This window comes from Bos mutus, chromosome 11, assembly GCF_027580195.1.
Source record: "Bos mutus isolate GX-2022 chromosome 11, NWIPB_WYAK_1.1, whole genome shotgun sequence".
NCBI classification, from domain to species: Eukaryota; Metazoa; Chordata; class Mammalia; order Artiodactyla; family Bovidae; genus Bos; species Bos mutus.
The window spans coordinates 12,583,145-12,610,556 of NC_091627.1; the positions used below are offsets into that span (position 1 = coordinate 12,583,145).

General features: G+C 36.2%; 1 protein-coding gene across 6 annotated transcripts in view; it reads left to right on the forward strand.

Moving 5' to 3' along the window:
- The window catches only part of STRBP (spermatid perinuclear RNA binding protein), a 198,764-nt gene that overhangs the window by 105,120 nt on the left and 66,232 nt on the right, over positions 1-27,412 (forward strand). For all 6 annotated transcript variants that reach the window (XM_070379031.1, XM_070379032.1, XM_070379030.1 and 3 more), the window contains 8 exons: positions 1,489-1,709; positions 6,391-6,556; positions 10,014-10,158; positions 17,758-17,849; positions 18,361-18,456; positions 19,674-19,785; positions 20,458-20,555; positions 20,751-20,862. In XM_070379031.1, the coding sequence (XP_070235132.1) occupies positions 1,489-1,709; positions 6,391-6,556; positions 10,014-10,158; positions 17,758-17,849; positions 18,361-18,456; positions 19,674-19,785; positions 20,458-20,555; positions 20,751-20,862 (1,042 nt within the window). The remainder of the gene's footprint in view (positions 1-1,488; positions 1,710-6,390; positions 6,557-10,013; positions 10,159-17,757; positions 17,850-18,360; positions 18,457-19,673; positions 19,786-20,457; positions 20,556-20,750; positions 20,863-27,412) is intronic.

Consider the following 27,412-nt stretch of genomic DNA (forward strand, 5'->3'; position numbering starts at 1 on the left):
CCCCACCCCCCCACCGCTAAGTGTAAGCAAGAAAATGCTTAAAAAAGATAAGTGTGGGGAAAAGCACAAAATATTAATCATCTGTGTTTTTGAAATATGTTGTTTAGCAAGTCTGAAGGTATTTCTTTAAGAAAGATTTTATTTAAAAAAAAATTTGTTCTGGGTTTGTTCTAGCAACTTAGTTGACTTGGTCTCTAAAGAAGGAACTCTACTAATATTTTAATTGTGAATGGTGGGGAAAAATGTTAACTTGGGATGGATTTTCTCTGTCATTTAGTTTTATGGTGAGCTGTGATGAATGACACTATAACTTGTATTTCTTCTCATATGAAATGAATTATTTGCCTCTTCAGCTTATTTATCTGTTGTAGTCTAGATATTCTTACTGCTTAAATACTTCATATATATCACTTGTCATAGTTGGTGAAAATTCTTTTCCTAGTTTATTCATTTTAAATGTAGCTTGTTCATTTTGCTGTGTAGTGGTACAAGTGTCTTAATGGTATTTGTAAATTTGGAGATATTCAAAGGTTTTTGGATGTGTGACTCATGAGTGTGAAGGATCTACTCTATTAAAATTTCATGAAATTCATTCTATTTCTAGGTGCTAATCTGCTCCACTGATTTCTGGGCCAGCATGTCATTTTAATTATTGCTTTTTAAATTTTTGATATTTTATTTTAGCATAATGGTACCACCCATCCACCTTTGTAGAATAGTTCTTAATGCTGTCATTGATCCCTCCCCTCACCCCCATGAGCTTTAAAATTATTTTTGTGAAATACTAAAATGAATCTATCTTGAGGGAATTTTGATTGAGAATGTGTACATATTTGTAAATTAGTTTGGGAAATTAATTCTTTTACAATATTTATTTTCCCCATTTTGGAAGCTGGAATATCTCCTACTAATCTATTTTAAAAATTAAAGCATCACACCAAAGGTTTGAATGCCAAAAAGTAAGTAAGATTCTGATGTGGCCCATAGTTTTACTGTCTTGTTCACATATAACTTTGTATTTTATATTATTATATTACAAAATCTCAATTTTTCAAAGTGCAGAAGTATTCAGCAGTTTGGATAGGAGTGACTGGGTATCATGAGTCATCTGTATGCATTTCTATATACTCTGCCGAAAATAGGAAGTGTCTGTTTCTTGCCAATGATGTGTGATATGGATGACCTTTTTTGATGTGATATTGAAAACACATCTATTCAGCTAAAAGGTGGAATATACATAATACTGAATGTGATGTGTGTGAACTTTTCCAAAACATGAATGAAAGATTTAAGGTTTTCTGGTGTGGGTTTTTACTTCCTTTCTTGAGCAGTTTTTTTGTTGTTTCAATGTTAACTGTTTCACAACAGTTTGACATAGCTAATCACAACAGTTATTAGCTGTGACTTGATTAAAATATATTTGTAAGTCATCCTTTTCAGGTACCATTTCTTTTATCAAAGTAATAGTTTTCTTTCGTCTTCTGACAGAGATCTATCAGATCTTTTGCCAATGATGATCGCCATGTTATGGTGAAACATTCGACAATTTATCCATCTCCGGAGGAACTTGAAGCTGTTCAGAATATGGTATCTACTGTTGAGTGTGCTCTTAAACATGTCTCAGATTGGCTGGATGAAACAAGTAAAGGCACAAAAGCAGAGGGTGAGACCGAAGTAAAGAAGGAAGAGGCCGTAGACACCTATTCCAAGTAAGTGTGACCTGACCTTTGTGTGACACTTTACTTGTAGTGCCCAGAAAGTCCAGGGTCCCATCCCACTGGGTTACACTTGGTATGTGGTGTTCTTTGGGTTTTCTCGTTTATATGACTGTAAACAAGGAAGTAATTGTGGAATTTTTCTGAGTTAAATTTGAAGGGACAGTAGAAGAGGAATAATGATTAGATCAGAGAAACAGGATAGAGATGTTCAGGATCCCTTTAAAAAGGGATATAAGCCCTTAAAAAAACCCCTCTGTTTCAGAGATTGTGATATGTCATCTTTTTCATGTGTTGGTTTAGTTTCCTAAATTCAGAAGTAAACACTAGTTTTTTTTTTTTTTTGGTCTCTGGGGAAGTCGTAAAATGTCATTTTTTCAGGTGTTTAAAAATTCTGATGTAGAAGAAAGAGTGCAGGAGAATGTCCTCCAAAGGTATTTTTGACTGAATCTTCCTCGACGACTCCCAGGATCCAGTGTAGTGTCTTACATGTAGTACATGCTCATTGGGTATTGAATGAATGGCCTAATGGGAACCAGACCCTTCAGCTATTACAGCAGTGCTTCCAGTGCTGCAGCAAAAGTGAGTTATGAGTGAGATAAAGCTGAGTGAGAACTAGGAAACTATTTATGCCTTGCTAAACTTAGAGTTACTGTTTTGAGCAATGTCACTATGATTGGAGTAAGAATATAGTTTACTTTGAAAGAGAAAGCTCATTTGACTGCATTGTATTCGTAGGATTAAGAACATTACTTTGACTACAACTGGTAAATTGAGGATAGGAGTTACAGAATTTTTTTCTCAGCCTTTCAATTCTATATCAGTATGATAAGTAGATAAAGAATAGTGGGAAAGTATTGATAAATTGATTTCTTTAACTGAAAGATAGTGTAACCTTTCCATCTTCAGATGAAAGAAAATCAGTATCCGTTTTTAGCTGAAGATTATATTTTCTTGACTTCGTTAACTTATTACAGGTAATATATACATTAGCTATAGATTTGTCAGCTTGAAGTTTCTTGGCAATATAATTCACTTTTTCTTGCATATGATAAGTTTAAAAAGATACTGTCAAAATATACAGTTCATTGGTAATTAGTAGTATCATCCAATAATGAAGCTCTTTGTATCTTAGTCCCCGCACAAGTTAAGTAGTCATAAATTCCTTACTTATAGATTATGGGGAACACATGTATACTAATTAAATACTTTTCTATTAAAGAAAAAAAAAAAAAAAAGATTAACTGATTGATTGGCCACACTGCAGGGGTTGTGTAATCTTAGTTCACAAATCAGGAATTGAATCTGGGCCAAGGCAGTGAAAGTGCCGAGTCTTAACAACTGGATCACTAGGGAATTCCTGCATTCCGTGTTTAAGTTGCATGTCGGAATGTGTTTATACCATTTATTGTGGTAAAACTTCTATGATTTGCTGTTTTTACCATTTCTAAGTATTTTTCAGTGAAGTCAGTCCTTTTAAATACATCTCTATGCTGTCAAGGCTGAACAGACTCTTGGAAAGTGCTCCAGTAGACACTTGCTGAACTGGATCAGGTTGCTGAGTTGTCAAGGTGTTTAAAACATGATGTACTGTGTGCTTTGTTTGAATTTTTAAATAGTGTTGTGTGAACTCTGTAAAGTGTTTCCAGTTTGTGAAACATTCCTGGGTTGAGCCCTTGGGTGTGATTCTTCCCGTGTAGTAGAGCTTAAGGTGTAGAATGATTGTGTCCCTATTTTATATAAAACAGAGGCAGGCATGGCTTCCAGACAGAGCTGTTGTGGTCATAGACACAAATTATGCTCCTGATGTGTGCTAAGCACTGCAGAGGGCCCAGAGACAGGAAGGGCTTGCTTGTATTTATTAAGGACCTTCTATTGCCAGGCACTGTTAGACAGCTTTTACCTGTGTGCTCGTGTTTTACCTCTTTACAAACTGACTCACAAGTTCCCACTATATGTATTTTAGAAATATTAAGTATTTAGCTTAATTTAAATTAATTCCCTGTTGGGGTCACTTGCTTTATAATACCTCATATTCAAATTCATTACTAAAATTTAGAACTGAATTAAGACTTAGTTTCTCTGCTCAGTCTTGCTGTCTTCTACATGGTTAAGACCAAGTATATCATAGTTACGGTATAGAATGTAATAAGCAAGCTAATAAGGGCTAGTTAATAACATCTACTGTTTATTGAGTGCCAATTACTGTATCAGATTACTTTTCACATTATTTTACAACAAATCTGCTAGTCTCTATTACTGTTGCCTGTCCTTCACCCCCATTTTACTTAAATTTCCAGTGCTTCATATTTGGTTATGAAGAAAGAGTGACTCAGAATTGATAACAAATTTGCCTTGCTTAAGGTCACTGAGTGTGTGGTGGAGTCAGGATTCACATTCAAGTCTGTCAGACTCAGATCTACTTTTCTTCACATCTTCACTTTGATTATCCATGACCAAAACGTGAAAGTACAGAGCAGGGAAAGACTAGGTGTGGGGTCTGGGGATCAGAAAAATCCTCACAAAGGAGGTAGCGTTTGCAGTTGGCTCTCCAGAGAGTGAGTAGGGTTTGTCAGACAGTGAAAGTAGAAGAAAAAATAAATATCAGCAAGGATCTAGGTGTGAAAAAGTATCAGGAAAAAGTATCGGGACTGTTTAAAGAATAATAGCTATTTTTTATTGAGCTATTAATATATGCCAGGCTCTGGGCTAAGTTCATTACTTATGCTAATTATTAATAAGTGATATTCTCAGTACTGCTCTGAGGAAGGTATTACTCTGTTGTTTTTTTTTTAACAAATGAAGAAATAGACTCAAAGTCAAGTAATTTGTAATTTGTCCAGTGTCATATAGTAAGTGGCAGATCCAGGATTCGAAACAGGAAGTCATGCTCATTCCTAAATTGCTTCCCAATAAGCCCATGTCTAAGTGTTCAGTGGGACACCAGGAAAGACACAGGCAGAGTTCCGTCCTTGTTGTGCCTTTGGAAGACTGCTCTGGTTGTAACATACTCTATACAGTAGATGAGATGCTAGGAGTTAGGTGAGACGTAGTAAGAGCCTGAAAAGAAGCTAGTTTGAAGACGGGTTTAAGAGTGATTATGAGGGGAGAATTTATAAACTGTTACTAGGTTTCGGAGAAAGATGAAAGAATAGGAATACAGAGGAAAAAATAATCAAAGATGACAGACTCTATTCTTAATATCAAGTAATGCCCTATATTTGGTTTACTTGCTTCAAAATGATTTTTATTTCTTTTTATACTTGTACCACCCTTATAATTTTTCATTGCTTTAATGTTTATTGACTCTCTCAGGTGTGGCAGGCACTGAGCTGTGGCTGAGTTATTTATGATTTCCTGTCTTGTTTCCATTGCCACTATTCTGTTTCTCTTTTCTCCAGTTCATTCTCCAACTCTGCTAACTTGGGCTCAACTCTACTGACTCTGCCCTCAGCTAGAATGACCTTTTTTTTCTCTTTAACCAAATCATGACTCTGCTGAAGTCACTCTTGAAGTTTGCCTTGCTTGAAGTCTCTAATTTTGATCTTTCTCTTTTCTGAAATTATGATGCAGTCATAACGTAAAGAGCTTGAGTGTTGTGGTCATATCATCTTGAGTTTGAATCTGTTGTTCACTTGTTCAGTCATGTCCAACTCTGTGCTACCCCATGGACTGCAGAACCATTTTACTGTCTGTGAACTTGAACAATTAATCACCAGTTTTGAGATTCTCATTCCTTGTCTTTCAAATGCAGGCTCTTTGTTAGGTCTAAATGAGATTTGTGGCATGCAGTTTGTTCTCAGATGTCACATTTGTCTTCCTTCTTAAGCAGGTTTTAAACAGCTTTTGTACTTAATCTGCAGTGTGAGCCTCTGAAGCAGGAGAATTTGGAGTATGTTCTCCATATTCAAACACTTGCTTATTTGTTGAATGACCATTAAGTTGAGTTACATTTTCATTTGTAATTGAGGGGAATGAACTAATAAGCTTTAGGTATTAAAATCAAGGATAGATATTAATGTTATTCTTATGCACCATTCATGACTTGATATTCTTTGAATGTGCGTTCTTCTGGTTACCACTGGATTTGGATTGTGTGTGTTGGCAGATCATCTTTGGGTTCCTCAGCTCTTCACTTTTATCACATTATTCTGCTTTCCCCATAAACTTTTATGGATTCCTAGAATGCTACAGCTACAAGGAGAGAGCTAAGGCTTACCCAGCCAATAGCCATTTTACAGTTACAGATACTGAGCCAGAAGGCACTGCTAGGAGCAGAGGTCAGGTCTTTTCATTTCCACTCTGATGCTCTTTCTTAGTATACCACGGTGTTCATGTTTGTCACAATTCTTTACTTGCTAATTAAAAGGTAAAAGGAGGAAGTTTGAATAATTGAAAAGATATTTAAGGGGATACAGTATTTTTGGATTTTCCTAAGCAGTATAGATTTAATAAAGAATTGAGAGATCTATCATTTGAAACAGTCTCCCTACTGGTTCTTTGTGTAAGGTAGTTTATGAGCCTTAAATCTGAGACTTACTTTTGTGGAATTTTGGATATCTGGATTTATGTTCTGCCTTATCAATTCATATGGATGTCCAGAAAACCAAGTGATGATTAAGTTATAGTTTCAGAAGTAGGCTGTGAAAGTAATCATTCAGACTTTTATTTTTAGGGATCAAGGTGGTCGGACATTGTGTGGTGTAATGAGGATTGGCCTGGTTGCAAAAGGCTTGCTGATTAAAGATGATATGGACTTGGAGCTGGTTTTAATGTGCAAAGACAAACCCACAGAGACCCTGTTAAATACAGTCAAAGATAATCTTCCTATTCAGATTCAGGTGAGTACAGTTTAATTGTACCTCTAGGAGAATTTGTGAAAAGGTAAAAATAGGTAGTGATCTTCATTAATTTAATAAAAAGAAATTGATAACGTAAAAGGTAGGTACAGACGGCTACTCTGGGTCTGTGCATCATCCATCACATCTAAGGCAAACTTCTGGTGATTAGTATTCAAAGTACAGTCTTAAATTTTTCAGACGTATGTTGCTGAGAGTCTTCATGTTTTCCAGAGTAGGCCTCTCAATGTTATAAAACTCTCTAGAAGGTTTGATATAGGGTGGAAAAGAACAAAAAGAGCCTGGACAACTGGAAACTTTGATAGATGCTAATTTTTTAAATTGACGACTCTGTTAATTTCATTTCATTCATTCATTCTGTTAATAGAAACTCATTATTAATTCCTTGTTTTCGAGCCTTTTTCATATTGGGATGCATTTAGAGAATTTTACTGTTGTCATGTTTCCTGGAGGATGCTGCTGGAGGCTGAAGGCTCCCCAGGGCTGAAGGCAACTGGTTGGTCCAGGGCTGTGGTCACTTTAGGACCTGCTCTACCAGCCTGCTCCAAGGGTCAGTTGAAAACTGTGATCACCTTTCATTTTCAGATATGTTACCTTTGGTATAATTAGATTACATCTTTTTGATGATTTTATATCAGTTAGTCCTTCAATCCATGTTGCATAAATAGATATCAGCACACAAGGCTGAACTGTGAGTTGTTGAATGCTCTCTTTTTTTGTAGTTGGTTTCCTTTATTTGTATTTCTTCTGTGGAGACCTTTTTCCCCCCAAAGTAAAATGAATTCTAAATTTGTCTTTATTAGCTTTGTTACTGGATCATTTTCTTTCATATTCACCAACTGATTTTCAGAACCATCTTCCTGACTTTAATCTGCCGTTCCTGAAACTCAAATTTGTGTTACTTATTGACACATTCTCCTATATTAATTTCTGGAGCACTTTTTAAAAAAAATCATTTTTAGATCTTAACACTTACTTTCTAAGTGAGCAAATACATTTGATTTTTCCATTTTCAGTTCTGATTGAAGGAAAGTTTCTGTTCTTTCAAGGGTTAAATTCATTTCTTTTAAAGAAAGATATAAAAGATTAAAGACTAAATCATTGTGTGATCATTTGAGAAGGGAGAGTGGTAAGCAACATGGAGTACAGTAAAGAAAGTTCAGTAACGGGTTTCTGACTATACTTTTTGTTATTAGAATGTTAATGTTGTAAAATCCATCTTTTTTCCATTTTTACATTTATTTCTGCTTTTATTATAGTGAACATTGTTATTCTTAAATTTGTACTAGAGTAATCAGCAAAGAGTTGGACATATGGAGGCTTTTCCAACCATCTCACCCCCTTTTCTGTTCTCTTTAGTGAGTTGTTTTATATGAGTGGTCATATTTTCAGTGTGTCAGGATGGGAAAAGGGTTGAAAATCAGCTGTAAGAAATTGAAGATCTGTTGTATTTCTCAGTATTGAAGATGCAGGAAATTGGAGCTTCAGTTGTACTAATAGAGCTTTCTCAGTGTAGTTCACAACTGTGTGAACTCTGTATTTTCTGTTTCTGGGCACTACAGTTTTAAACTTTTTGTCAGGCTAGCAAGTGTTTGAGGGAAGGGCCTGGGAGAGAATGCAGACTGTGTAAACTGTTTCAAATTTGAAGAGACTAGGGCTTTTTACACTAGAGAAGCTGAAAAAAGATACAAGTATCTTCAGATCTTTGAAGAGCAAAAGTGGCCTGAACTCTTAAGACCAGTGGTGGACATTTTAAGAAACATATCTGATTTTAACATAGCCAATAGAGTTATCCAGCAATGAAACCAGCGGCTTTGTGTGATGGTTGGGATCCATGACTGTAGCTGTTTGGGTAGAGGTACCCAAATAAATGGGGATGTAATTGTATACTCACTTTATATTAATTTATATATGTACACATATTTGCTATGCCTTTATATGTACACACAAGCATGGACATCTTATTATTAATACAAAAATGTTTAGAAAATCATTTAAAATGGGATTTTTGCATTTATTCCGTGCCTACCCCTTTTTTCTTGGTGTTCGTTTGGAAAACCAGTCTCTGATACAATACGAACTTATTTCCTTGTGAATTAAAAACTTTTTCCCTGAACACTTATCATAGCAAAACTTTGAGTTATCAGGGTACCTTAATTAATTGGGATTGTATCAGACCTTTTCTCTATGTACTCTTTTCTATGGTGATTTTAGAACTTCCCTTGAGCAGAGGAAGAAGGATGACCAAAACCAGAGTCACTTAGAATTAGTCTAGCCCAATACTCATATCATATTTCATTACTCTGGATGTGTCTTAAAGAGTGATCTGCATGTACAGTTGAAAAATTGACTGTGCTTTTTCTCTGAGACATCTTTACTGCTCTTATGCAGAGTGAATGTGAGCAGTTTCCTGCTTTTTTCTCTGTACTCTAGTTCTGGCTTTTCCAGCCACTATGTGGCCTTTCCCTTTCTTGGTTTCCTCTGTTCAAAATTAGGGTAATGAATTTTCAGTTTTCTGTCTTTTTTTGGATGTTTAATGGTAAAATGCTGTTCTTATATAAATGACTTTGAGTTCCCTTAATGCACAGTTGATGAGTAGAGAGACCCAGTAGTGTTTCTGTTCAACTATTTATATTAGGTAATATATATTAAATTTTACCACCAAGAAAGGCCCTGTGTAACTAAACTATATATATTTAATGTATAGCAATACATTAAATGTATACTTAAAAGCAATCCTAGTTGGTGATAATTTTTTGTATAATTGTTAAAAGAAGCAGTGAACATTTCCGTGTGGATGTCAGATGACTTGTCCCAGAGAAGGTCTCACTGGAGTGATTTCTGACACCTCTTGTTAGAGACGGGAAGTTAGTTACTTGTTTATATTAACCTTTCTACTGATGAGTGATTGTGCAGAGATCCATTTGCATTTATTCTTACTTGATTTTCTTTAAAAATCTACATAATCTTACATAAAAGATTAGATAATCTTATATTTATAAATCTTTATTAGCAAGTAGGAGTTCCTGTTTAGGTTGTCCTATCAAAAAAGATATTGGTTTAGAGAGCATTCCCAGCAACTTACTATTCTATATAAGTCCTTTGTAATAATTTCAAGAACAATAATTTACCTTTTGTTGTATAATGATGCTTTTGGTAACTTTCACTTTCAAATATTAGAAAGAATGATTTTAAATGTTGTTTAATAATTGAATAGATGATTGACCTTGTGGTTGCTTTTTGAGGGATGGAGAAAGAGGATTCGCCGGTAAGTTGGGAGAGAGAAATGTTACTTCCACCCTAAAGAACTAAAGATTACTCTTTCAGAACAGTAAAAACTAATCGTTAATAACTTTTGAAAACCAAGACTAAGGGGGGAATCATTCATTTTTTGAAATTTTAATTAATTGGCTGTATTTGAAATCTTGGTGACTTTCAGAAACTCACAGAAGAGAAATATCAAGTGGAACAATGTGTAGATGAGGCATCTATTATAATTCGGAATACAAAAGAACCCACGCTAACTTTGAAGGTGATACTTACTTCCCCTCTAATTAGAGACGAATTGGAGAAGAAGGACGGAGGTACACATGTGTATATATATGTATATGTATATATAGAGAGACATAGATGTGTATATATAAATATATATTTGTTTTGTTCACATAAGACCTCTCTTAAATGCTGCACTAATTATGTTCAGTGGATTTAAGAAATAATCTGTCTTTTGTTTTTTGCCAGAGTATTTTAAGCAGATTTATTCCTATACGATCTCTGTATTTTGCAAAAATGTTTATATTCAAAATGTTTATATTCAACCTAAAATATGTTAATTCAGAAAAACCTGTGCTTATGTTGGTTTTAAATCCAATTTAATTTTTATACTGTTTCGGTGTTCTGTTTTACTTTGTCTAGTTTTGCATTGCTATTGGTATCAGCTAACCTGTTCTGGGTAGCTTGGTTATTAGGTCTGATTTTAGGGTTAAATGTGGTTCAAAACAGTACTGTTTTCAATTTTACATGTAGTAACTCCGTAACTTTTTAAGAATTATGCTTTAATTGCCTAAGTGTTTTGTAATGTAAGAGAGATAAATTAGGGGGCTTTTTATTTTTTTTTTAAATAATCTTTAGTAAAAATTTTTTTCTAGGAGGTGTGTGATCCTTTTAACATTTAGGATTTTATATATGTGGGAATTTTAATCTGACTTTCTTCTGAAGTTAAAAAGAATTTCTGCATAGCAGTGCCGTCAAATAAAAGTGGAGTGAGAAATCTATTCTGTTTTAAGAAGTACTGTTGGAGCTGGATTTCTTTTTAAATATTTTTATCCTTTCACATCAGCTTGTTTCTGCCTCTTAGTCCTGTCTCTAGAAACTTGCCGTGTGCTATTTCTCCTGTGTCAGACCTTTGACCAACTGGCCTCTCTGTTATGACAGTTTAGAGGCAGTGTGGCCTAACTGGGCCATCAAGGACTCCCTGTTGCTGTTTTTCATCACTAGATATTCAGCAAGTTCCATTGTTTACTCCCCTACCTGAAATACCAGTGCAGCAAGAAGTATTGGTCAGTTTCTTAATTTATTTCAAGTTGACGATAAAGGAAGAAAAAGACACATTTTATCAGAGATGTTAGAATTTCAAGTTTTGAAGGCATGACTCATAGGATTTCTTAAAGTAAAAGTGATAGACTTCCTTTTTAAAGAAGTCCTTTGGGTACTAAAACCGGCTATACCATACCCAACAGATAGAAACTAGGTGCATTTATGAATCATAGTTTAAAATTAAAGTACATCCACTCTGTAATTGGGTTTATCCCTGTACTTTTTCTTTTGGGCTGTATATAGTATCTCTAACACCTCTGAAGAACCAATCTTAAATGGCTTAATTTCTTTAACAGCATTACAGTTCACCATTAACTGTAGAACTATAAAATGATTTCTGAAGTATCAAGATAATTCTGTTAATTCTGGTAAGCTGTGTTCTATTTGACCCTCTAGTGTAAAACTAACCATTTCTAAGTATAGTTATAGATATTATTAAAAATTATTTGAGTATAGAGAGATGAGAAGATGACTGAAGTTGCCAGAGGCTAAATTTGTCTAGATTTGAAGTTGCCAAAGACTAAATAATGTTTGCTTGCAGCTGGAGACATCTCTCCCATTACTTTGAAAGCATTGAGAACAACAGGCTTCTTTCCCTCCATGGTTTTGTGCACTTACATGGGATTTTATGGTTTCAGTGATAACTAAGCTTAGTCTGTTGCCTTTATTACTAGGTTCAGAGGACCTGAAAACAGATCTTAGTATGTTATACCCTTACTAGAAGACTAGTTATTGCAGAATGGAATTTGCAGTGGAGTAGGGGAGTCATAGTCTGTTCAAGGTGTTCAGGTTATTAAAGGATTGCAAGACCTCTTTATAAGCTCAATCTCATCAGCTGATGTTAACATAATTGCGTGGGATCAGATAAGATGAAAGAATCAGCTTGAATCTAATTTTTTACACGTTACTTCCTCTCCTTTTGAATGGCAGCAAGATTTGCTTTGCTGTTTTCCTTAACCTCACAGCCCTGCCCACTCACCTGTTATCTCTTATAATTTGCTCGTTTTGTCTAATTTAGACTTTGTCGAAGTTTTTAGATCTGTGCTAGCAGTTTTGTGTGTTACTGGGTAACTGAGGATCCAGTGTAAGCGTTTAAGACCTGAGCTGTACAGTTCTATAGGATTTCTTTCATCCCACCAGATAACTCCTCTTGCCTTGATGCAGTTCTTTTCAGCTGCATGGGGTCAAAGTACAGATTCATTTGGGTTCCAGGAATTTCTAAGTTTGAGAGAAATCTCTTTAAAAAAATATGCACTCATTTTCTTTCTCAAAGTTTAAAAAAATTCGCGTTGTAAATACTTTTTGGGGAGAGATTTTCCTGCAGAATATCAACTTCTCTTCTCCCACAGAACAAACCGGCTGTTCACAGTATATACCTCATGTGTTTCCCTTTCCTTGGGACATATTTGGGTAAAATCAAAAAGGAAAAATGTCTGAGAGCAGGCAGAACTGGAGGACTGAATCTGGTGAGAGCACCACACTTTTCTTCTCAGTGTGTTTCTGCAGAAGTGGCTCTAGCTAATTACTCATTTCCTATTGCTGTTTGGATTTTCAGTGGCCAGACTATAGTGAATTTCTTTGGTATTATTTACTGTTTCACAGGTAAGAGTCCTCCTGTGCTGTCAGCCTTCTTTCTATATTCTAACCCTTTACTTGAAGGCCCTGTAGAATAACCATTCCCTATAACTATATGGGGCTTCTCAGGTGGCGCTAATGGTAAAGAACCTCCTGCCAATGCAGGAGACACATAAGAGACGTGAGTTAGATCCCTGGGTCGGGAACATCCTCTGGAGGAGGGCATGGCAACCTACTCCAGTATTCTTGCCTAGAGAATCCCGTGGACAGAGGACTTTGGCAGGCTACAGTCCTTGGAGTCCCGAAGAATCAGACACACTGAAGTGACCTAACATGCACACATACATGCATTACTACATGCTTCCTGCTAAAGAAGACATAGCAAAAAGAACACAGACCTTGGTGGCAGCCAAGTGTTTGACCCTTAACTCCATTAACTGTTACTGTGTGCCTTGGACATATGTCTTCACTTCAAAATGTGGGTAATGAATACTTTAGAAGTTGTTTGAGAGAATTTATGTAATAATATGACCTGTATAATACCCAGCACAAAGTGATTGATTAGTAAACAGTGGTAGTTAGTTTAGTAAACAAAAAGTCACAGCACAAACTCATCTACTCAAAGTGCCTTGAATTTACAGTGAGAATAATGTGTAATAATAGGTTTGAAGTAGTAAACATAAACAGAGTTAAACTGTTAAATACCCATTGATGTGTAGTACTGAAATCAGTATACTGTATTTGCTGCAGTGCTAGTAATGAGCTGACTTACTATTAATGTAAATTTATGGTTCATTGAGACAGATGTCTTTTTCCCTACCCATGTCCTTTATCCGTAGCACCTTGAGTGGTACCTAATACTTAGAAGGCAATTAAAACCTGTTAAATTAATTTTTGTAGCTAGCATATTATCTGATCAAATAGAACTGTTTGGTGTGTAAGAAGCATTAACAATGGACATCTCAGAATTCAAGTAATATATATATATTAAAGATTTTGCTTTGCTAAGGTATTTTATAACTTACTGTGTTATAAGCACTTTCTCATATATGATTTAACTCTCAATAGCTATGAGGTGAAGAAGGCAATGGCACCCCATTCCAGTACTTTTGCCTGGGAAATCCCATGGACAGAGGAGCCTGGTAGGCTACAGTCCATGGGGTCGCAAACAGTCGGACACGACTGAGTGACTTCACTTTCACTTTTCACTTTCATGCATTGGGGAAGGAAATGACAACCCACTCCAGTGTTCATGCCTGGAAAATCCCAGGGACAGGGGAGCCTGGTGGGCTGCCGTCTATGGGGTCGCACAGAGTCGGACACTACTGAAGCGACTTAGCAGCAGCAGCAGCTATGAGGTAGATAGTTGTCCTGTTTTATAATGAAGAAAGTCTGATGTTTCACCCATCTCTTCTGACTCTCAAGTCCAGTTACTATATAGGATGATCGTAGGAGATCTTAGCTGATTTAGTTTTTCTGAGCGTCCCATGGTCCAAGCTGCTTTTGGTGCTTGTGATTTTACACCAGAAGTATATTTGCTGAGGGTGATAAATCCATCTGCTTACTGTATTTACCATACTTTGAAACCAAGTGGATAGGGAAACTTCAAAGGCACTTGTGATAACTTAGACTGAGATAAACTGCAGTGCTCAATATTAGGGGAGATTCTCAGGGTGTCACAAAAAAGTTGCCCAAGCGCCCCTTAGTTGCCAGTGTGAACTTCCAGTGCGGTTTGTCAGAAGTTCACTAGTGTGAGTCCTATTAGGTGGAGGACTAGTCCAAAGGTCACAACGAGGATTTCTAACAATGCTGCAGTTTTATTCTCCTGCCTTCCCCAGCTGCTTGACTTGCCTTGTCCTGTGTAAACCTGTAGCCACTATCTTTCCAGTGGCCCACTGCCTACTGAGGCATTGCAGAAAAGTCATATCTAGTGATGTTTCTGTCATAAACTAGGATAACAGTGCTCTGTTTTACCTTCATGCTACATTTACCTGTTCATATTATTGTAGCCTGAGGTTTCTCATGGATAGTGACTTGAAGCATAATGTCTGCTCTTCACACAGCCTCAAGGAATTGAGAGAAGGACTGCTTGGATCTCTTCAGGCTACCTTGGAGATTCTGTCAGTATGCACTCAGTAGCTCAGCTTCATTCCAACTTTGAAATGTCAGGGAGGTCTTCATGATAACCCAGCTTGATTGTTTTATCTTTGAAGAACTCAGGTTCCAGACACATAAATTCTATTTAACACAATCATGTTCTGGCTTTTCCCTGCCCCATCTGCAGGCTAGTGTTTTTGTGAACAGGCAGAGTTAGCTTGCATGTAAGGGATGGAGAGAAACTGACCAACATTTCCTGCAGGACGGTGTGTTTCTGGTCACAGATCTAACCCCTAACCAAATAAAAGTTAGGCATAATAGACTTCCTTTCAGTGCTTCCATTGTTTAGAATGTTTTATGTACCTTCGTGCTCTGATGCCAGGTTATTGAGCAGTGAATTTTTTAAAAGCTGTTTTTCTTTGCTTTTGGCATTTTTGTTACTATCCCCTATGTTTTTTTTTTTTTTTTAAATCTGTTATACTGGTCACTATAGGAAAAAAATGAAATGGTTCATAGTTCCATTGTTTCTGATTTAAAGACACCAAGATACCTTTTTTACTAGAAAAGCTTTGTTTCTCTACAAAACTGAAACACCTATGTTAAAGTTTATACAGAAATGTTAAATTCGAGGTTCTACTTTGAGAAGTGCAGTGTTTTTCCAGCAGCAATTCTGTGATTGCCACATTTTTTAATGAATGAAAATATATAAAACTGTGTTATTAATTATGTAAAAGAAATAGGCAAGCAAGGCTTACAAGTAGCACTACAGTGCCGCATAAATTTATATAGTTTTAAAATAAGCTTTGAAGAAGGTAAAATGAGATGAATTATTACATCCACTCTGCTGTTCTCACCTCATGAATATTGAAACATTTTGGATCTTTTGACTTTTTGACTATCAGAGCATGAAGAAACCTGGTCATGCTGGATGATGATGTTAAAGGGAATTCAGTCAAGTCTTCTGTTCATTGCCTGTTCCTTTCATCTCTTTTTAGTAGAATCTACTGCCTCCAAATGTTGACTGTCTGTAGCAAGCTGATGTCACTAGTTTTTTAAAATAAGAATTAATGAATATAATTTGACTTTGGGAATAAGAGAATTTATCTAAACATTTTTGCCATTGTTCCCCTGTAAAACTGTCTGTGTGGTGATGAGCAGATGTTAATTACAAGCTGTTCACCGGACAGCAGCATCAGAAAGTTGAAACGGAGCTCTTTGGCCTTGTCTCTTCCTACCCAGACTTCCTCTGACCCCTCCCCTCTTCCACTGATCTTGCCCCCTGCCGCTCTCCTGCCCTCTAGCCTTTCCTGATACTCCTACTTGATCCAATGACAGAATGAAACATAGTTTGCTTTACTCTAAAAGTCCTAAAAAATAAGCATGGTCTATTCCTTTTCTTGAGATTACATTATTTAGCAGTCAGTCAACCTTTGTCATGTCTAACTTCTAAGAGATTCTAACTGTTCATTTATAGTAGTTCTGCTTTGTATGTGAGCTTTACACAGATGCTTGTATTGACCACAGTTAAACATTTTGACATGTAAACACGAAAATGAATTACTTCTGTGTTTTGTGTCATTCAAAAGAATTACGCAAAGACAGGAACTAGGTCGCCTATGAAGTAAATACCTATAGTGTGTTTGCTTATGTTTATAAATAAAAGCACATTATCATTTCTTTTTGAGGCTTTCCATTTTATGAGGAAAAAGGGGTAATGAAATGAGACCCTGTATTGTGAATTTGTTGGCAGATATTAATGTGAAACAATGCAAGTATCTGCTGTAGGGCTCACCTGGTCAGAAAATAAGTGTGTAGCACTTCAGCCTTGACATGTTGAAGCCAATAAAGAAAGCCCACATAAACATACTGCTGAGATTGTGACTGTCTGATTGTACCAGGAAGTGTTGGTGGGCTCTGTGAGTTCTTAAAAGAGGAAGGTAAATACGACTTAATTGGATTAGACAAAGACTTCTCCAAGAAACATTTGTATGTTATATGCATTTAAATTAATGCAGCGATTCTTCAAAAGTTTAAAAACCCACTTTTTAGCGGCTAAGAGGAAATAAATTTGGCTATCTAAACATGGATTTAGTATCTTGTGACATCTTCTCAAATATGAATATTTGTCACTAATCACATGTTTGAGTTCTTAATTTTGCTGCTCCTGGCCATCCAGTCCAACTCTGAAATGTTAAGGCAAGTCAGATAGTTGTACTTCAATAGTATTCTTTGCTGCTTTTTGGGGAAAAAAAAGGTATGCAAAACTTGAAATGTATTTCACCATATTTCATATTTTAGTTTTAATAATTTTGGTTTAGAGAAGAAACAGAGAGCTCCATGGTTACACTGGAAGAGTTCTCCTCAGTGGGGTAAAGTTTCTATTAATGGTTATCTTGTTGGATGAGTTAATTTTGTTGTAAAATAAAATTGCCATGCTCAGTGTATTGTTAGTATATCTCAAATTGATGACCTAAGCCCTAATTTTCCTTAAGAACTGATTAGTGATTAAAATCCCTTCTTCTATAAAGAAAAGTTGTTATTGCTGTTGGTCCCAGATTTCTACTCTTTGTACCTTGTCAAAGGAAAAGTGCTATGTACCTATTTTGTGCCCTGTGATGTTACATACATGCTTAATAAGATCCCAGACTGTATGTAGCAGTGATCATTGATTTGTTTACTGACTGAGCGAATGCCTTTGTGCTTGTGCGCAGAATGGCTCTATTGATGATTTACCCAAGTAATGATAGTGCACATAATCTAAAAAGAAAGCAACAAAGCCAAAACCTGAAATCTTCTGGGAGTCTTATTAGTTATACTCATATGCTGCTCTTCTTTTTATTTTTATTGTTTGGTAATTTGACAGGAATCCCTTGGTCAAATTGTATCTGTCTCTCTTTATTCCATTTTCCCATTAGAAAAAGTTGCGATGAAAGATCCTCCGGACTTACTGGACAGGCAGAAATGCCTGAACGCCTTGGCGTCTCTTCGACATGCCAAATGGTTTCAGGTTGGCTTTTTGTTATTCTCTTATTGTTACTGTAACCTTTTGCAGGTTTCATTTGGAACACCTGCCACTTAATGGTTTCTGTGTAATATATAAAATGGGGTGCGCTCTACCTCTTAGTGTTATTGTAGGGGTAAATGATTTAATTTAGGTGTAGTGCCTACTATAGCTTCTACTATAGTTAATGATGTTTAATTGTCATATAATCCTTTTGGACTTAGTACTCTGAATTTCAAATGACAGCTTATAAAATGCAAACATGGGTGAGAAAAGCTAAAAATGGAGTTGCCATGAGGCTATAAAACCAATTCTAATAATATACTTCCTTTACTTTAAACTCTGCCTTCCTAAACCATAATTTTACTACTTTTAATAACTTGAGTTTTTGGTTTGCTTGACAACTTACGAAGATTGACCAATTAGTATTCATTTTAAATAACCTGTCCATGATCAGTGTCCTTAAAATGAAGAATGGATTTCAACAGGGATATTGGAATCATTTTGTTTGTTTTAGGCAAGGGCAAATGGATTAAAGTCATGTGTAATTGTCCTCCGCATTCTCCGTGATTTGTGCAACAGAGTCCCCACATGGGCACCATTAAAAGGATGGGTAAGTACTTAAATATGATTAAAAGCAAATTATGAAACTATAGTCAGAGGAAATCCTGTAGAAATTATATGTTACTGTATTCTGAATTAGCTAAGGTGTGCATTTATCTATTTTTGTTCTGGGAAAAAATTATAGAGGTTTTTATATGATTTCTTTTTTATGAATTTAATTTGTATTATACATACATTTATATTTATAAATTTACATTAATTTGTAAAATATGTAAATTTAATAAGTAATATAATATCTTCTAGCCACTAGAGCTTATATGTGAAAAATGTCTCTTTTACTTCATCATATTCATATTATAGAGACTGAGATAATTTTTCTGACAAAAGGTTCTTTACCTGTTAAAAGTGAGTGTCTTCCTGCACTTTTACTCTCCACTGATGGTTGATTATTATTGACCTACTGCCTGGAAAAGATGCTTGACTGGCACATTTCTCTTTCAGTGCTGCTTCCATTTAAAATAAAAATTACCTGGTATACCAGTATAAGGTTCCCATATCTTGTTTTCCTTTCTCTTTTGAGTACAGACATTTAAAAATAAGTTCATATTAGTAATTAAAGTTAGGTGAATAGTACAGTTAACCGTAGTTTAAAATGTATGTTGCCAAACTTAATTAATTTGGAAATTATTATGCTTGATCCAGTAAAGAACATTATAAAACAAGTGAAGTTATAAAGGGTTATTTTAGATTAATTTAACAATTATTACTTTGATATTGGCATTATGAACCTTTTAGTTTATTAAATATGGAGATTTGGTCCTTTTTTAATTCCAGTTGTACTACTTGGGGCAGGATGTCTAGAATGAAGTCTTATTATGGTTTGAGTCCATCCTAGGTAAAGTGGGAGATAGGTGGGCTGGGTTTGAACACTGATTATTTATTGGCCATTACTAACCTACATGAAGGCTTGTTAAATCTTTGTTAAGTTAGATGACTGCAGTTTCTTTAGTAATCCTTTCAGGGTAACTGAAAATAAACTTTTTGTAGCAAAAAGTCTTCTGAATATGTACTCTCAAAAAGAGTTGATTTAAGCACTCTGGCTGGGGTAAAACTTGATAATCAAGTGGGAAAAGTTAATTGGGCCCTAAATGTTAAATGGACTTTAACCTTTTGGCCTCCATTGTAGATAGAAATGTCAGCTCACATTTAACTGGAAACCTTTTAACACTTGGTGCATGTACTAATTTGTAATTTAATATCTTCTAGCCACTAGAGCTTATATGTGAAAAGTCTATAGGTACTTGTAATAGACCTTTGGGCGCTGGGGAGGCCTTGAGACGAGTAATGGAGTGTTTGGCATCTGGAATTCTACTTCCTGGTAAGGGTTTCAAACTCTGGAGGCAGAAGAATCAACAATTTCATTTAAATATAGTTTTCTATTATGTGCTAAGTTTGTCCTCTACACAGGAAAATGATGTGTAGGAGTTGTTTTGCTTTGAATTTTAGCAACTAGAAGTGTCATAAAACTCTCTTTCAATAATTGTAATTTATGTTTTATATATACTAACATAAAAGGTACTAATAAGATATTGTGTCTGCTATGAAGTTGCTTTACCCAGAACTCTGAATTTGAAAATGGTTATGTGAAGTTAAAATGTATGATGTTCATTCTGTTTGCAGTCTGGTGTTTAATTTGGAAAAATTAAATTTGGTCCTTTTTTCCATATATAATCCCTTAAAAGATTTGGGGTGATTCATCATGCTGTTTCTAAATTCTCAGAGTTAAGACCCAATTTTGACCTTAGATATACAAATGACTTCTAGTAAAATAAGGACATTTAAATGCTAACATATTGAAAATAAGTGTCCATTTTACTCCATTTAATTCAGCAGACTTTTAACCTTGTTCTTTTAGGTTTTTTTTTTTTTTCCTTTTCTTTTCTTTTTCCTCTCCATTCTTTTCTTTCTCTCTATTTTGTGTTAGTTTACTGAATTCTAAGTTCAGTTCTGAATGGTACTTGTGTTTGTTTTTTTTTTGCCTTTGCCAAAGGGGGTCCTGGTCTTCATGATCCTTGTGAGCGAGATCCAACAGATGCTCTGAGCTATATGACCATCCAGCAAAAAGAAGATATTACCCACAGTGCACAGGTAGGAGATGGGCCCTATGACTGTGGTCTCTTAGAAAGAATGATATCATGTAATTTATTTAAAAACTTTTTTCTTGCCTTCTGTTGGGGACTTTTGTCATCATAATAATAGCATTTGATGAATGTGTTTTTAGCTAGATGTTCTAAGGGCTTTATGAATGAAAAATTTTAATAAATATAATCTTTTTTTCTTTAGCATGCACTCAGACTATCAGCCTTTGGTCAGATTTATAAAGTGCTGGAGATGGACCCCCTTCCATCTAGTAAGCCTTTTCAGAAATATTCCTGGTCAGTTACTGATAAAGAAGGTGAGTATAAATATTTTGTATTGGGGTGCGTGTGGGCAGTGATGGAGATGGTCGTGAAATGTTTATCTTGTTAGAGCTGAGAGCATTTGAAGTTTTTACCCCAAGTCATATATAAGAGCGTTTACTGCTTTTCTTCATTTTCTTCTGTCCCATCAGTGACATCAACTTGCTTTCATTTGTTCTTTCTAGTGACAAACTCATTTGGCTATTGTTGATCAGATTCCATTACGGCATAGACTTAGGGACGGCACTCTGAGAACCCTTGGTCTGAAGTGAAGAGAAAAGTCACAAGCTAGGGGGAGATGTCAGGGTCACTCATCAGTTTGATGATCTTGTCATGCTTGGAAGTGTTATGTAACCAAGAAAGAGAAAACATATGCATAATATAGGAGAAAAATATATTGGAAAATTCAGAACTGTCTTCCATTTGTTCTAGTCTGTGTGAACTCAGAGTTTCAGCAGAAAGAGCACAGGCTTTAGGGTCAGTATGACCTGGTTCCCCTCACAGTGCCCATGCTCACTAGCTTTAGGCCTTGAGCACTTAGTTCATCTCTTGCCTTGTGGGTATTACTCCCACTTTATTAGCTATTGTCAGATTATATGCCCATCTCAGTGCTTGGAAACAGTAGATAACGCAAATATGAATCTTCTTATTCTCATTATGCCACAAAAAACCTCCCTCCCTCTTTTCCTCCCTCTCTCTCCTATTATACTAGAAGGTGGGATGTTTAACACCAGTTATTTTCACCTGTGGCATCCCATCTACCACGAATGATACTATTCTAATAATTTTTTGAATGACAAAAATAGTGCAGTGGCCCAATCTGTTTATTAAAAGAACAGAATTCCAGTGTATGTAAACACTTTTCAGGGAGTCTACCAAATCAAAATTATTTCATAATAGTACTAAAACTTTTTTTTTCACCCATTTCTGCTCTTTCATGTGTTTACAGTTTTCTAGAAGCTGCATATGACTTGTGATGGCATCGTCACTCTGATGCTAATGAATTTTTTGTATTAAAATTTTTGTTTTAATTTCTAATATGCTAACTATTGATTGACACTACCCACAAAACAAAGTTCTTTGGGTGCTCAATTTTTTAAGAGGATACAGTGGTCCTGAGACTGAAAAGTATGAGCATCACTGCCTTCTTCTGTAAATTCCTCAGGGGTAAGGAATCCTCCAGAGCTCACCACAGAGCTATTACAAACCAATGCTCAATAAATGTTTGTGGAATGATGGCCATTTTCTTGCAGAGAGTGCTCACTCAGCAGCATTTTTGAAAGAGATTCACATAACCATGTCTCTAGATTTAATGACTGAATAGAAATTTCATATATATTTGTAGATTCTAGAAGGCAATGGCACCCCACTCCAGTACTCTTGCCTAGAAAAATCCCATGGATGGAGGAGCCTGGTAGGCTGCAGTCCATGAGGTCGCTAAGAGTCGGACACGACTGAGCGACTTCACTTTCACTTTTCACTTTCATGCCTTGGAGAAGGAAATGGCAACCCACTCCAGTGTTCTTGCCTGGAAAATCCCAGGGATGGGGGTGCCTGGTGGGCTGCCATCTATGGGGTTGCACAGAGTCAGACAAGACTGAAGTGACTTAGCAGCAGCAGCAGAGTTAATAATGAACATTTTTATTTTAGTCACTGAATTCGTAGTAGTTCTTCTGGTTTTGTGTTTTGTCTTTTACTGGATAGTAAAAGTTTATTGTTATGTGACTTAGACTTCTTTTAACTTTTAAGTTCTCAAGAGTTTGGGAACTACTGGTCTGTCAATTTTTAGCTTAAAATAGAACCAGACAGTTGGTGTTTCTATTTGAGTCCTATCAGTTACTACTAGCTGCATGGCTTGGCCGTAAGATGAGGGAATCAAGGCTGTTGCCTCCAGACAGGAGCTGCATTATTCTTCATGCTTTCATGTTTTTAGCACCTGGCTTTTAAACTTTATTCTTAGAATTCTTGGTGATTTCAATATGCATTTAGATGATTTTTTTCTTTAGAATTCTGACTTCTTAATTCCTTGACATCCTCTCTCACAAATATTTTCTACTTCGTCTCAGGTGTGCATTTTGAGGACATATCCTAGATCTTGTCTTCAGTATGTGTACTTGTGCCCTCTCCCTAATTCATTCTCAAAAATCCCACATTGTAACTGCCTCTAGTTGTCATAATGTCTAGTACTTCTGCTCCAATTCTTGATACTCATCATTGATTCTGTTAACTTCTGATAGTGCTTCACCTTCCTCATGTTCTCACTTCTGTCACTTCTCTGCTTATAGTCACGTGGTCTGTCATTATGATCACTCCGTAGCATATACCTTCTTTGTTGATCCTCTCTTCCCAGCAACTCTGGTTGAAATCCAACTCTTTCCCTATGTCAGACATCATTGAAGAAAAAAATACTTGGACATCTTAACTCTTTTCCCTTTAAGTTTCAGACATTAACCTTAAGTAGACTATTTGTGTTGGCTGGAAATTCTCTTGTAAGTTGTAGAGTTCTCCAATTTTCCTAGACAACTGTTGAACATCTTCTGTCACTTTATACTTTTCTCCCCAGCTCTCCTTCTCAACTGATGACCTTGTTTGTTTGAAGTCCCCTTGCACTTAACTTTCCTTCCCTTGACTGGGAAAAGCCCAGCCTTTCTACTCATTCACTATATCACATCCCCTTTTGCCTATAGATGAACATCATCCAGCAATTCTTTCTTTTCTCATCAGCATGAATTCCTCCTTTTCTGCTGAACCATTCTCATCAGCATAAAAACCTGCTATAATGTCTCTCATTTGAAAAACAAAGCTAAACTCCCCCCTTGATTCTGCAACTTTCTCCAACAGGAAGAAGCTGCTCTCTTTTATAGGAGTATGTTTCTTTTTCCTTTTCCTCACTTTCTTTAAAGCTTATTCCAACCAGACTTTCTTCCTCATCTCTCTGAGTCTCTCCTGTGACCTTTTCAGCAACACTGGACACAGGTGAATACTGTCTCTGCTATAATTAGTTATATATAGAAAAGTATAAGATCAGTTCAGTCTCTCAGTCATGTCATTAAAAAAGTAATTATTTAAAAATTCCATATAATCACCATCCTAGTTAAGAAACAGAACATTGTCAGCTTCTCAGAAACATTTATTTATCCTAACACATCACTTCCCTGCTCCTTAAACTACTGATTTTTTATAATATTTTTGATTTTCTTTAAAGCTTTTCCACTTTTGTATGCTTTCTTAATTTAATTTGCTATTGCCTAGAACTTTATAGAAATAAAATCCTACTGAATTTAATCTTCCATGACTGGCGTCTTTCTGTCCAGTGTTGTTTGGAATACTTTCATGTTACTGCACATAGTCATAGTTCATTTTATACTTATGTAGTGTCCATTATGAATATGCTGTAGCTTAGCCATTGTACTTTGGAAGGACATTAGGCTTCTTTTTATTTTTTGGCAGCCACCCACATTGTTGCTGGGAGCTTACTTATATATGCCTTCTGGAGTATAGATGCAGGAGTTACTGTAGACCAGTATAAGATCTAGGAAGTTGTACACATAGCAATTTATATTCCTACCAGAAGTGTATGAGAGTTCCTGTTGTTTTATATCCTCAACAACATTTGCTATTGTCAGACACTTTTTCTGACATGAAGTACTACTTTTCATTTGACTTCCAGGTCATTACTTTGTCATGGATCTTTATACGACTGTACTTTCCTCAGCTGTCTTTGTTTTTTCTTATCTTCCTGATTTCGAATATTAAAGTGTCCTGGGTGCAGACCTCAAACCATTTTTCTTTATTTACACCCATTTAGACTCTTTCAGAGATGTTTCTTGTCTTGAAATACCTTCTATTCACTGCAGATTCCCAAGTTTACGTTTTCACTCTAGACTCCCAGCCCTTGACCTCAGCCCTCCCTATCTGAATCCCTCTCAGTGTTTCCACATGGATGTCTCACAGACACCTCACACTTCAGATGTCCTGTCCTTAATCTCCTTCTCACCTGTTCTTCCCATTGTTATCCCCATCCCAGACGTTGGAAACTACCCATCTCCGTGCTCAGGCCAAAAACCTTCACCCTTGAATCTTCTCTTTCTTTCACCCACATGCACATCATCAGCAAACCTGGCTGTTTTACTTTCAAAGTGTGTCTGGTATTCAGCTCTTTAACTTCTTCACTGGTGCCATCCTGGCCTAAGTTGCCCTTGTCATCTCTTGCCTTTGTTATTGTCTGTCTGCTGTACCTGGTCTTCCTTGCCTTCCTTATCTGTTCTCAATAAAGCAGCAGTTTTCTTTTTGTTGTTCCCCTTATTATCTATAATTACAGATTCATAAGAAATTGCTAAGATTGTACAGAGATGTCCCATGGAACCTTCACCTGGTTTCTCCCAGTGGTTACATCTTGTGTAACTATAGGAGAATATGGAAACCAAGAAATTGATATTTATACAATGTGGGTATAGGTTTTATGCCACTTTATCACATGTATAGATTTGTGTAAACCCCATGGCAGACAAGACACAGATGATTTCATCACCACAGAGAACTCGTGTATGCGGCCTGTTTAGAGCAATACCACTCCTCTTCCTTCAGCCATCCTAAAGCCTTGGAGTGAAAGTCACTCAGTCGTGTCTGACTCTTTGCAAGTAGGAATGGGTAGCCTTTGCCTTCTTAAGAGGATCTTCCCAACCCAGGGATCGAACCCAGGTCTCCCACATTGCAGGCGGATTCTTTACAAGCTGAGCCACAAGGGAAGCCCTCAGGCCTTGGAAACTACTGATTTTTCTCCATCTCTGTAATTTTGTTACTTCAAGAATTTTATATCAATGAAGTTATCATTATGTGATTTTTTGAGATCCTCATCCCCCTACTTAGCCTGATACTTTTGTGACCCATCCAAGTTGTTGGCACATGTCAATAGTTTATTCCTTTTTACTGTTAAGTAGGATTCTGTGCCACAGATGAACCAGAGTTTGGTTAAGTCATGCACCTATTGTAGGACATTTTGTTTGTCTCTAGTTTTTGACAATTACAAATAAAGATGCTGTGAACAACCTTGTGGGGGTTTTTGTGAGCAGATCATAGAAACACAGATTTTTGTGTGTTAAATTAATCGGCAGTTTTCCTTTGTTGCAGTGTTTTGTTCAATTTTGGCTCTAAGGTTTTACGGGCCTCTTAAAATGAGTTGAGAAGTATCCGTCCTTCTTTTTCTGTTCTTGGAAGAGATTGTGTAATATTGATGTTATTTCTTTCTTAAATGTTTGGAAGAATTTATCAGTGAAACCATTTGGGTGTGAGATTTTCTTTGTGGAAAGGTTTTAACTTAAGGATCTAATTTCCTTTATGTGTATCAAGCTATCTTCTTATGAGAGTTTTGGTAAATTGTGTTTTTCTAGGAATTTGTTCATCTAAATTTAAATATAGTTTATAACCACTTGTAAAAGAATGAAACTAGAACACTTTCTAATACCATACACACAAATAAACTCAAAATGGATTAAAGATCTAAACATAAGACCAGAAACTATAAAACTCCTAGAGGAGAACATAGGCAAAACACTCTCCGACATACATCACAGCAGGATCCTCTATGACCCACCTCCCAGAATATCAGAAATAAAAGCAAAAATAAACAAATGGGACCTAATTAACCTTAAAAGCTTCTGCACATCAAAGGAAACTATCAGCAAGGTGAAAAGACAGCCTTCAGAATGGGAGAAAATAATAGCAAATGAAGCAACTGACAAACAACTAATCTCAAAAATATACAAGCAACTCCTACAGCTCAACTCCAGAAAAATAAATGACCCAATCAAAAAATGGGCCAAAGAACTAAATAGAAATTTCTCCAAAGAAGACATACAGATGGCTAACAAACACATGAAAAGATGCTCAACATCACTCATTATCAGAGAAATGCAAATCAAGACCACTATGAGGTACCATCTCACACCAGTCAGAATGGCTGCGATCCAAAAGTCTACAAATAATAAATGCTGGAGAGGGTGTGGAGAAAAGGGAACCCTCTTACACTGTTGGTGGGAATGCAAACTAGTACAGCCACTATGGAGAACAGTGTGGAGATTCCTTAAAAAACAGAAAATAGAACTGCCTTATGATCCAGCAATCCCACTGCTGGGCATACACACTGAGGAAACCAGAAGGGAAAGAGACACATGTACCCCAATGTTCATCGCAGCACTGTTTATAATAGCCAGGACATGGAAGCAACCTAGATGTCCATCAGCAGATGAATGGATAAGAAAGCTGTGGTACATATACACAATGGAGTATTACTCAGCTATTAAAAAGAATACATTTGAATCAGTTCTAATGAGGTGGATGAAACTGGAGCCTATTATACAGAGTGAAGTAAGCCAGAAGGAAAAACACCAATACAGTATACTAACGCATATATATGGAATTTAGAAAGATGATAACAATAACCCTGTATGCGAGACAGCAAAAGAGACACTGATGTATGGAACAGTCTTATGGACTCTGTGGGAGAGGGAGAGGGTGGGAAGATTTGGGAGAATGGCATTGAAACAT